At 36.4% G+C, this 13,318-nt stretch overlaps 1 protein-coding gene across 3 annotated transcripts in view; it reads right to left on the bottom strand.

The window, feature by feature from the left end:
* KLHL2 (kelch like family member 2) overlaps positions 1-13,318 on the bottom strand; it is a 127,931-nt gene that overhangs the window by 94,330 nt on the left and 20,283 nt on the right. For 2 of the 3 annotated variants that reach the window (XM_061191570.1, XM_061191571.1), the window contains exon 3: positions 6,746-6,852. In XM_061191570.1, the coding sequence (XP_061047553.1) occupies positions 6,746-6,852 (107 nt within the window). Of the gene's footprint in view, positions 1-6,745; positions 6,853-13,318 lie in introns of those variants that run through there. The other variant, XM_061191572.1, reaches the window with a different exon arrangement.

Genomic DNA, 13,318 nt, shown 5'->3' with positions numbered 1-13,318 from the left:
GAAAAAGAACTAAATGAAATGGAGAAAAGCGATCTACTTGATAAAGAATTCTAGGTAATGATCATTAAGATGCTCCACAAACTTGGGAGAAGAACTGAATGAACACAGTGAGAATTTTAACTGATAGGTAGTTAGAAAATACAAAGGTGCCCCAAACAGACCCAAAGATAAAATAACCGTAAAAAAAAAACAAAAACCTAGAAGTAATGAACAGTATATTAGATGATACAGAGGAGTGGAATAGCAATCTGGAAGACAGACTGGTGGAAATCACCCAAGATGAACAGAAAAAAAAAGAATTTGAAAAAATGAGGGTAGTTTAAGAGACCTTGGGGACAACATCAAGCGTACTAACATTCACATTATAGGGGTACCAGAAGAAGAGAGAAAAGGACAGAGAACTTACTTGAAGAAATAGCAGGTGAAAACTTCCTTAACCTAGGGAAGGAAACAGACATCCAGGTAGAGGAAGTACAGAGTCCCAAACAATAAGAACTGAAAGAGGTCCACACCACAACACATTATAATTAAAATGGCAAAAATTAAGGATAAAGAGAAAATCTTAGAAGCAGCAAGAGAATGCCCACAGACTGTCAACTGACTTTTCAGCAGAAACTTAACAGGCCAGGAGGACGGCCATGATATATTTCAACTGATGAAAGGATAAAATGTACACCACAAATGCTCTACCTGCAAAGCTCTCATTCAGATTTGAAGGACAGAGAAAGAGCTTTGCAGATGAGCAAAAGCTAAAAAAGTTCAGCACCACTAAACCAGCTTTACAAGAAACGTTCAAGGAATCTCTCTAAGTGAAAAAGAAAAGACCACAACTAGAAACATGAAAATTAGGAAAGGAAAATTCTCACTGGTAAAGGCAAACATATAGTAAAAGTTGTAGATCAACAACTTATAAAGATAGAAGGAAGGTGAAAAGTCAAAAGTAGTAAAATCATCTATATCCACAATAAATAATTAAGGGGTACACAAAAGAAAAAGATGTAAAATATGACATCAAAAACATTAAATATGGGGAGGTGGAAGTAAAAATACAGGGTTGTTACAATGCATTAGAACTGAAGAGATCCTCAACTTAAAATAATCACATATATAGATACACATAGGTTGTTATATATGAACCTTATGGTAATAATAAACCAAAAACCTTTAATAGATGTACACACACAAAAAAAAAAAAAGAAAAAGAAAGGAATCCAAACATAACACTAAAGAGAGTCATCAAGTCACAAGAGAGGAGAGCAAAAGAAAAAAGGAGCAAAAGAGAACCATAAAAACAACCAGAAAACAATTAACAAAATGGCAATAAGTACATACTTATCAATAATTACTTTAAATGTAAATGAACAAACTGCTCTGATCAAAAGACAGAGTGGCTGAATGGATTAAAAAACAAGACCCACCTGTATGCTACCTATAGGAGACTCACTTCCGATCTAAAGACACACACAGACTAAAAATGAAGGGATGGAAAAAATATTCCACATAAATGCAAATGAAAAGAAAGCTGGGGTAGCAAATGTACATCGGACAAGACAGACTTTATTTTTTTTTATTTTATTTCAGTTTACTTTTTTATACAGCAGGTTCTTATTAGTTATCTATTTTATACATATTAGTGTATATATGCCAATCCCAATCTCCCAATTCATCCCACCATCACCACCCCCCGCCCCCGCTTTCCCCCCTTGGTGTCCATATGTTTGTTCTCTACATCTGTGTCTCTATAGACAAGACAGACTTTAAAACAAAGATGTTATCAAGAGACAAAGAAGGACATTACCATTTAATGATCAAGGGATCAATCCAAGAAGCAGATACAACAACTGTAAATGTATATGCACCCAACATAGGAGCACCTAAATACATTAAGCAAATACAGGTAAACATAAAGGGAGAAACTGACAGTAATACAATAATAGTAGGGGACTTTAACACCCCATTTACATCTATGGACAGATCATCCAGAAAAAAAATCAATATGGAAACACGGCCTTAAATGACACATTAGACTAGAGAGATTTCATAAATATTGATATATATAGAACATTTCAACTGAAAGCAGCAGAATACACATACTTTTCAAGTGCACATGGAACATTCTTCAGGACAGATCACATGTCACAAACTAAATCTGAATAAATTTAAGATAACTGAAATCATATCAATGGTATGAGGAGAGAAATCAACTACAAGAAAAAAAATGAAAAAACACAAACACATGGAGTCTAAAGAATATGCTACTGAACAACCAGTGGGTCACTGAAGAAATCAAAAGGAAATAAAAAAAAAATCTGGAGACAAATGAAAAAGAAACACAATCCAAACACAACAACACAACAATCCAAAATCTATGGAACACAGCAAAAGCTGTTTTAAGAGGAAAGTTTACAGCCATACAAGCCTACCTCAGGAAACAAGGAAAATCTCAAAACAATCTAAACTTACACCTGAAGGAACCAGAAAAAGAAGAATAAACAAAACCTAAAGTTAGAAGAAGGAAAGAAATAATAAATATCAGTGCAGAAATAAATGAAATAAAGACTACAAAAACAGAAAAGATCGATGAAAGAGCTGGTTCTTTGAAAAGATACACAAAATTAATAAACCTTTAGCCAGACTCATAAGAAAAAGAGAAGGCCCAATAAATAATCCAGAAATGAAAGAGAAATTACAAATGAAACCACAGAAATACATAGGATCATTAGAGATTACTTCGAACAATTATACGTCAACAAAATGGACAATTTATAATAGATATATTCCTAGGAACATACAATCTCCCAAGACTGAATCAGGAAGAAACAGAAAATATGAACAGACCGGTTACCAGTAATGAAATTGAATCAATAATTTAGAAAACTACCAACAAACAAAAGTCCAGGACCAGTAGGTGAATTCTACCAAACATTTAAAGAGTTAACACCTATTCTTCTCAAACTATTCCAAAAATTGAAGACGAAGGAACACTTTGGAACACATTCTATAAGGCCAGCATCACCCTAACAAAAAACAGGCAAAAACACCACAAAAAAGTAGAATTACAGGCCAATATCTCTGATGAACACAGATGCAAACATTCTCAAAATATTAGCAAACTGAATTCAACAATACATCAAAAGAATCATATACCATATCAAGTGGAATTTATCCTAGGGATGCAAGGATGGTTCAATATCTACAAATCAATCAACGTGATACACCACATTAACAAACTGAAGAATAAAAATGATATGATCATATCAATAGATGCAGAAAAAGCTATTGATAAAATTCAACATCCATTTATAATAAAAACTCTCTAGAAAGTGGGCATAGAGGGAACCTACCTCAATATAAAAAAGGCCATATATGACAAGCCCACAGTTAACATCATATTCAATGATGAAAAGCTGAGAGCATTTCCTCTAACATCAGGAACAAAACAAGGATGTCCACTCTCACCACTTTTATTCAACATAGTTTTGGAAGTCCTGGCCACAGCAATCAGAGAAGAAAAATAAATAAAAGGAATCCAAATTGGAAACGAAGAAGTAAAACTGTCACTGTTTGCAGAGGATATGATACCATATATAGAAAATCCTAATGATGCTACCAAAAAAATCAGAATTAATAAATGAATTCAGTAAAGATCCAGGATAAAAATGTAATACAGAAATCTGTTGTGTTTCTATACACTAATAACAAACTATCAGAAAGAGAAATTAAACAATCTCATTAACAATTTCATCAAAAAGAATAAGATACTTAGGAATAAATATAACCAAAGAGGCAAAAAACTTGTACTTTGAAAGCTATAAGACACTGATGAAAGAAACTGAAGACGACACAAACAAATGGAAAGATATACTATACTCATGGGATGGAAGAACTAATATTGTTAAAATGACCATAAACCCTAAGGCAATCTACAGATTCAATGCAATCCCTATCAAAATACCCATGACATTTTTCACAGAACTAGAACAAATAATTCTAAAATTTGTATGGAAACACAAAAGACCCCAAATAGCCAAAGCAATCTTGGGAAAGGAGAACAAAGCTAGAGGTATCATGCTCCCTGATTTCAAATTATACTACAAAGCTACAGTAATCAAAACAGTCTGGTACTGGCACACACAAAAAAGATACATAGATCAATGTAACAGAATAGAGAGTAGAGAAATAAATCCAAACTTATATGGTCAATTAATCTCCAACAAAGGAGGCATTGGGGAATAGACAGTCTCTTCAATAAACGATGCTGGGAAAAGTGGACAGCTACATGCAAAAGAATCAAACTGGACTACTTTCTAACACCATGCACAAAAATAAACTCAAAATGGATTAAAAACTTAAATGTAAGACCTGAAACCATAAAAGTCCTAGAAGAAAACATAGGCAGCATGGTCTTAGCAATATTTTTTGGATCTTTCTCCTCAAGCAAGGGCAAAAAAGCAAAAATTAACAAATAGGACTACATGAAACTAAAAAGCTTTTGCACAGCAAAGGAAACTATCAACAAAGGCAGCCTACCAAATGGAATGAGGTATTTGCAAATGAACTACCCAGTAAGGAGTTTCTATTCAAAACATACAAAGAACTCATACAACTCAACATCAAATAAAAAAAAAAAAAAAATTGAAAAATGGGAGGAGTACTTGTATACACATTTTTCCAGAGAAGACATACAGATGGCCAACAGACATGTGAAAAGATAGCCAGCATCACTAATCACAAGGGAAATGCAAATCAAAACCAGAATGAGATACTACCTCATACCTGTCAGAATGGCTATTTTCAAGAAGATAACAAATAACAAATATTGGTGAGGATGTAAAGAAAAGGAAACCCTTGTGCACTGTTTGTGGGATTGTAAACTGGTACAACCACTATGGAAAACAGTATGGAGGTTCCTCAAAAAATTAAAAATAGAACTACCATATGATCCAGAAATTCCACTTCTGAACAAAAACAGTAATTGGAAAGACATGTGCACCCCTATGTTCACCGCAGCATTATTTACAATAGCCAACAAATGGAAGCAACCTGTGTCCATTGATAGATAAATGGATAAAGAAGATGTGGTATATATATATATATATATATATATACAATGGAATATTAATAGGCTTAAAAAAGAATGAAATCTAGCCAGGACATGGAAGCAACCTAGATGTCCATCATTGGATGAATGGATAAAGAAGATGTGGCACATATATACAATGGAATATTACTCAGCCATAAAAAGAAATGAAATGGAGGTATTTGTAATGAGGTGGATGGAGTTAGAGTCTGTCACACAGAGTGAAGTAAGTCAGAAAGAGAAAAAGAAATACAGTATGCTAATACATATATATGGAATCTAAGGGAAAAAAAAAAAAAAGGTCATGAAGAACGTAGTGGCAAGACGGGAATAAAGACACAGACCTACTAGAGAATGGACTTGAGGATATGGGGAGGGGGAGGGGTGAGATGTGACAGGGTGAGAGAGTGTCATGGACATATATACACTACCAAATGTAAAATAGATAGCTAGTGGGAAGCAGCCGCATAGCACAGGGAGATCAGCTCGGTGCTTTGTGACCACCTAGAGGGGTGGGATAGGGAGGGGGGGAGGGAGGGAGATGCAAGAGGGAAGAGATATGGGAACATATGTATATGTATAACTGATTCACTTTGTTATAAAGCAGAAACTAACACACCATTGTAAAGCAATTATACTTCAATAAAGATGTTTAAAAAAAAAAAAAAAAAAAAAGAATGAAATCTTGCCATTTGCAACAACATGGATGGACCTAGACGGTATCATGCTAAGTGAAATAAGTCAGACAGAGAATACAAATATCAAATGATTTCATATGTGAAATAAAAACATAAATAAATAAAATAAAATGAAAACAGACTCAACAGATACAGAGAACAAACGGGGAGAACAAACGGTTCATAGAGGGGAGTATGGTGGGGGTGGGGTCGGGTGGGAGAATTAGGTGAATAGCTAAGTGATACAAACCTCCAGTTATAACGTAAATAAGCCATGGGGATGTAATATACAGCATAAGGACAATAATATTATAGTAACTTTGTATGGGGACAGATGGTTAAAGGACTTATCATGGTGATCATTTCATAAAGCACGCAAATGTCAAACCATTATATAGTGCTCCTGAAACATAATATTGTACATCAACTATATTTTTAAAGGCTTCCAGTGTGGCAGGCACAAATTGCTTTTTTGCCAGAAATATTAAAATCATTTTATGTATTTTTACAGTTGCCTAAGTATCCACTCTATTTTCTTATATTTCTGAATCAAAAGGCATTAAATAAACATCTCTTTGTTCACTATAAACACTGGATGAGGCAAATGTGAAAATCATTTGAAGAAATGTGAAACAGTAAAAGCAATTTACTTTTGTCAAAATAAGAAAGTGCCAAAGGCTGTTATAAATGGCAAGAAGGCAAACTTAGCCAATATATGTAAATATAAATGTAAAGGCGGGAAACTGAGCATAAAATTGTATTTGTATGTAACATATACATGTATGTAATGGACACATGTATGTACACAACACCATTACAAGAATGAAAAACAAAGATGAGGAGTAATTTAAAACAAAGCAAGAGCATTTTCTTCTATTACAATGCTTAACTTCATAACAACAAAATGTTAATAAGGAAAGAAAATATGGAAAGAAAAGCCCAGATCTGTATACATTTTATAAACGTCCGTAACTAAAACATTTCATACCTGTAAACATGGCGTGAAAGTAAGGACTACAGGCGGCCAGCACCACTCTGTGAGCAGAGATTTCCATGTCTTCAGCCACAATCGTGACATCACACAGCAAATTCTGACTGTTTACAAAACAGGGAGAGAATAATTTTAATGATAACAAGAGTAAGTGTATTGAACACCCTATGCAAAAATTTTACAGTAAAAGCCCAATTTTCTGAAGTTAAGACTAAAAATTGCCATCCTTAAAAACAGGATACCCAAACATGAAGCACATAGAAAACAGTCATGACATAGGTCAACATGCCTTGACCCTCACTCAGAATCTTGCCTTTGTTTAACAGAGAAATCTTTCCAAACTTGATTACTGATTTCTCAACCTAATAAAAATTACTGGCAGCAAACCATTAATGGGGTGTAAAAGGGGAGGCTGTTTGCATTAAGAACTGCATCAGCAGAAGTGGCAGATGGTGGTATGACACTAAGATAAAGACAAAATAGAACACATGGAGAAAACTAAATTGGGTCAAAGTATCAAAACTATACAGACATAGAAAATGTCCTGGGTCATCAAGCAAAGGTAAAATTACATTCAACTACACCTGCTGCTCGAAAGGCGTATGAGCATTTGAAGTTTAACTTAATCAGAACATCTTCCCAATGCAAAATATCTCATTCTTCAAGGTCAGAAAATATTACCACACATAAAATTAAAAAGCATTTTGTTACCTTAAAACAATTATTCTGCACACATAATTATACCTCCAGTTCTAAAATATCCATTTTAATACATTCAAAAGCATGTAGTGAACACTTTTCACATGCTATACAAGCTGCTAGATGAGACTCCCCAGCTAAATAAGAATGTCACAGAATTTATCTTTTTGGCAAAAAAGGTGGCTGGCGCTAATTCCAGAACAAGGAAGAGGGCTCCACTCTAACACCAACCTTACTGGTAATCATGTCATTAATGAATGAAACAGGTGCAATGAACCCAAAGTCCTTTCTGCACCTCAAATATCCTCGCACTGAATTTATATGTATAGTGTACATAGGTCACGCTGGGCCGCCTCCTTAACTATTCCGACTATTTCCTACAAGGGTGCCTGATGGCTTCTGTCATGTCTAGTAGCTTACAAGCAACATTTTCACAGGAGCTTAACCCAGTCCTTGAGTGTTCCACTTTTCGACACTGCTTATAAACTTGTTTCTGCAGAGTTCACACCAAAACTTCTGGAGATCCTACTGGTAGTCACTTTCCCTCCAGTCTAGGAGAAACTGTAAGAAAAGGGGCCAGCACAGCCCTGGTGAGGACTGCATCCTGGTGATGAGCTCGCTGTGCCCTGTAAGTTGAAGCACGGGTCACGATGCCATATGAGACATCAGGCAGGTCACGTGTTAGACTCAAGAGGTGGCCATCACTCAGCAGTAATTCCTCCAGATCAGTGTGGAAAACTGACAAAGTCTACAGTCTGCTCTGCGCAGATAAAATCACTCTGCAATTCTATGAATTCCATGGGTTCACAAGTTAAGCAGGGGGAACTCAGTGGTGTTTTCAGGAAGGTGTTATACAGGAGCTCCACTTGCATGTATTATTTCACTTAGACCCTACCAAAATCTTATGAGATCCATGTTATTGTGATTTTTACCCTTAAAATGTATAGCTGGGGAAACCAAGGAAAAGATGAATAAGAAGCCTGAAGTCACCACTAGTGGCAATGCCAGGATTCAAATCTATGGAGTCTGGCTCACAAAACCATCTAAAGCTATGTGGTTTTAAGACTTGTTAAGGCTTGAATAAAACAGGGAATAGAAAGAAAGAAACAACACCCAATTATTATTTGACATACTGTATACTAGAAGCTATTTTTTAAAGTTCTATATATAGTTTATAAAAGGGCCAGTTTTAGTGGGTTTTTAGCACTACCTCTACAAAAAAAAGTTAGAAAAAATCAAATTCAACAAAGTCCTGCAACATCATCTCTGCCATTAAGGAGATTAGCAGAAAGGACTAACAATGCAAGGATTACAGGACAAAGTGGAAAGCGCCAGAGTGAAGATGCTAAGGGAACAGGGGAGCATCTAAATCAGACTGGGGGTCAGAAAAGGTGTCCTGCAGCTACTGCCCTTAGCCGAGTTCTAAACACAAGTAAGTGTTAGCTGGATGGAGAAGGACAAGAGAACCCCACACAGAGAGAACAGCAGATGCTGCTGGACAGAAACATGAAGCAGCAAAGCACAACGGGGTGTGTAGCACAAGAAGCATGGGCCAGAAGGAGAAGAGGGATGCTGGGGTCAGCAGGGCCATCCAGATTTCCTACGGTGATCAGGTCATCTGGACACAGCTCAAACGTGAGTCAAGTGCATATTTATGTCTATTTTCCTTTTGTCAATAATCCTTCCTAGTGCTCTGGTTTCAAGATGGAACTCAAGTGGAATTACACTTGAATGCCTCCAAATCACATAATTAATTACATTCAACTTCAATTATAATTACTCATTGATCCAAACCTTCTAGCATAACACCTGCTGGCTATCACATAATTATCTTGGCCTTACTGGCTTATTAGCTGATGTTAGTTAACTAATAGAGTAAAAACACTGCCAAACCAGTATGCAGCCGCACCCTGGGTTAGGTCACATGGAGTCTAATGCCACATTATAGATCAAGGACATGCTTAGTTTTAGTGTTCAATTTTTTAGTGTTCTTTCTGTCTCTAGCCATAACATGTTTTTAAAACAGCACTCACAGACTAGAGAGATTTGACCAACCTTCTTATCATTCAGCCAGTGTATGTCTGTTGACTCTGGCCCTTACCTCTTCATTCCAAGTGTGCATGCTCACAAGAAGTTGAGTGACTTTAGGTGAGGAGAAGAGGGCTACAAATAAAATCCGGCAATAATAATAACAGAAACTTGTTTTAGCAGCCCATACCCAAAGTCTACATGGTGAGTTTATATTCCTATTATGTGAAATCTAATGAGGGAATGGACTATAGAAGGAAAAGTCTTTCAGAATAATGGTATAAATAAAGTTGCTACTTAGCAAAATCTGAATTTATTCACTCATTCATCAAATATCTAAAGCGCATACTGGGCACCAAGGACTATGTCAGTTTACCACAGTAAACAAGACAATGTCCGTGATAGCAAGGAGTTTACAGTGGAACTGGGGAAAGAGACAAGCTGATGGGTACTTACAAAATGAATTGATAGGTATTAGGGCAAGTGTGGGGTGTTTGAGTACACAGGAGACAGGTCAAGCCCAAACATACAGTAAAGCTTTGGAAAGAAAACTGCTTCTAAGCTCAAGTCTGGAGAATAACAGGAGTTACACAGGCCTTATGTAAAACTCAAATGACACAGAAAAAAAGATAGGCACTCATCTCCAAAGTGAAACATCATGAAAATCAGTCCTTCTCAAGAAAAAAATTGCTTTGAAAACGAATCATACCCAAATATATCTAGACACACTTTGGTTTTCTGATATCAAACGAATGAATTCCTAAGACTAGAAAACCCTATCACTGCTGTATATACAGAAGCCTCCCTTAATCATGGTGGATGCATTCCAAGACCTCCAGTGGATCCCTAAAACCACAGATAGTACCGAAACCTATATGTACCATGTTATTTCCTACACATACATACCCATGATAAAGTTCAATTTATAAATTAGGCACAGTAAGAGATTAACAGTAACTAATAATAAAATACAACAATGACAACTATACTGTAATAAAAGTTATGTGAATGTAACCTCTCTCTCGAAATATCTTACTGTACAAATTTAATGCCTTCTCTATCTTAACTAAGCAATTATCATGCCCTGTGGCTGTAACTTTCATAGTTTGAGGTGCAACAGCAAAACTAGCAGAAATTTCTTTTTCCTTTTTCACAATTTCACAGATAGAAGATTCCTTCTTACCATAGATCTTTAGCAACCTCAGCATATGATTTTTTTTCTTTTCTTACTAAGTCAAGAACATTCACCCCTTTCACTTAAAGGAAGTACTTTACAGCATATCTTTGGCATATCTGAATTGCCAGCATCACTTCTCCTGTGCTTTGGGGCCATTATGAGTTAAAATAAGGGTCACTTGAACACAAGCATTGTGATACTGCAACAGCCAACCTGATAACCAAGAGGGCTAACGGCCGGGACACACTGGACAGAGGGATGATTCATGTCCTAAGCGGAATGGAGCAGGACAGTGAGATTTCATCACACTACTCAGAACAGTACTCAATTTAAAACTTATGAATTGTTTATTTCTGGAATTTTCCATTTAATATTTTCAGAGTGTGGTTGACTACAGTAACTGAAACCTTGATAAGGGGGGACTAATGTGTATCTTCTTAAAGTAAAATGTGCCATTAGGCTCTGAGATATCTAAAATAATTGGTAGTTTCACGAAACAAGAATTTACTTTCTACTGGAAGTGGGGGTGGTGGAGAGATTACATAGATAGCATCTGTCCACCTTTCTTCCTCAGGTGCCAGGCTGTGTGAGATGTGGAGGCACTTCCTGCCACATGGAGCAGAATCAGAATAACGGCCGAGGTGCTAGGCTGCTGAGATGAGCTTTAGCCAGAGTCCACAGAGCAAACACAAGCCACAGCCTTGGAATGTGCCCAAAGGCATCTTTGGAGCAGCATCAGTGTTAGGATAAAGAAACAAGAGCAAGACAGAAAAAGAAGTTAGGCAAGAGGTCAGAAGCCAAGAAAGTTAAAACCTAGTGAGGAAGCACAGGATGAGCCAGATGCGGAGCTGCTGATCAGCTACTTCATCAGGTTCTGGCTGCTCAGGAAGAAGGGAGGTGGGGAATGAAAACAAGCTGTTTTAAAGGTGAAAGGCTTCCTGATCACTGACTTAAATCAGTTATATTTAACCAAACCTCCAAAAATTGATAGTGTCATTTACAGACAAGGGAGATGCAACCTAGCTGAAATGTCAATAATCTTGAAGAGCAACACAACTCCATAACAAGTGTCACCACCATCACCTTCTTCTTCTTAAAACAATGATGTTTTGAATTTGAATTTCTGTGGCAGTGAAGCACAGGGAAAACCTAGCTGTTAGGCTTACTAAGATTCACCACCACAATTAGAGTCCTGAAAAACAGCACAGCCCCTTCAACAGATTTGCACCTGCTGAGATTTTCTAACAGGAAGCAGGAAAGGATGACAGTCAACTTGGAAACTCGTATGAAAACCTACTACAGTCAGTGATTTAGAAACTGCCTTAAACTAGAAAAGGATCCCAGAATAGAGAATCCCACATAGAATCAAGCGAACAGAACGACAGGGAAAAGTGACAAAACCGAGCCACAAGAAGACGTGGGGGGAAGCACATTACTGAGTATTTGTCGAGAAGGGAAGGTAACAACTCCAGATTTGAGGACTTCTAAGAATACTTGGTCACAGTTGAGAGGAGATGAAAAGAATAATTAGAAATAAAGTGAAAGAAGATATGAGTGACAGGGAAAAGATGATGGGGAGGAGGCAAAATGGAGAGATGAGGATTTCAGAGAGGGGAAACAGAAACAGCAGGAGTGAGTTTCTGAACATGTGTGATGAAAGCTCGACTACATGTAGAAAATAGAGAATATGTACAAAGAAAACTTCCTTATTAAAAGTTACTTTTAAAAAAAACTTGGTGAAATAAAACATGAGCTAGATACTCTTAGCTATAATAATTTAAAACAAAAACAGCCAAGGTAGCATCTTCCGATTTTCTGACTTAGGAGGGGATGCTGAAGGCAAACCCTGAGGCAGCACAGCACCCCACACCAGGAAAGAGAAGACGAAACAGAAGCACATTCATTCACTACCATCCATTCTTCACATCTTTGAAATGTTTAATGATTCTATCCATGCTCAACAAACACCACCTAATAAGAAATCTATCACAAGTACTTAAGATACACTGTAGAAGATTACCAGTTAAATTGAGACTGTTAGCTTCAAAATGTCTCTTAAACTTTCTTAAATAAACAAGTTTGCTTGATTTAGGGACCCTTCCCAACTGCTCTGTCCTTCAAGGAATGTTTTATATTCTACTTCAGTACAACATAAAAACAAAAGAAACTGACAACGTTTTACTATAGAAATATATATACATACATTAAGGATAAAAAAAAAATTCACACCCTGTGTAATTGCCTAAATCTCTTTCAGAAACAGTGATATAAAGCTATGAAACGGTAGTCTCACTTCAGTTTGTTGTTTAATTCACTTGCAACCTAAGCAACAAAGTACAAATAACCAAAGAAGAGCCACAAACTCGAAGTTTTCATAGATGCACAACAGATATAATCCTAGTAGTGATCTGGGTCCACATTGTCTAAAAGTCCCGGGGGAAAAATACAATAAGCATTCCCTTAAGAGAGGGATTCAGGATCTTCTGTTTAAATTATCTTCTGGAATGTAAGAAATGCTATTGTAACTGAACGACTAAATGTTTATGGCTTCTGTGTGATATATAGGCAAACATTCAAACTGCTTCATAAGACTTATCCTTACTAAAAAGTTTCAACTCCTAAATGCAACTTAAGGATCAATATTAGCTTGCTTCTAAACAAATAAT

This window comes from Eubalaena glacialis, chromosome 5, assembly GCF_028564815.1.
Source record: "Eubalaena glacialis isolate mEubGla1 chromosome 5, mEubGla1.1.hap2.+ XY, whole genome shotgun sequence".
In the NCBI taxonomy this organism is placed as follows: domain Eukaryota; kingdom Metazoa; phylum Chordata; class Mammalia; order Artiodactyla; family Balaenidae; genus Eubalaena; species Eubalaena glacialis.
This window is presented reverse-complemented; position numbering and strand designations above follow the sequence as displayed.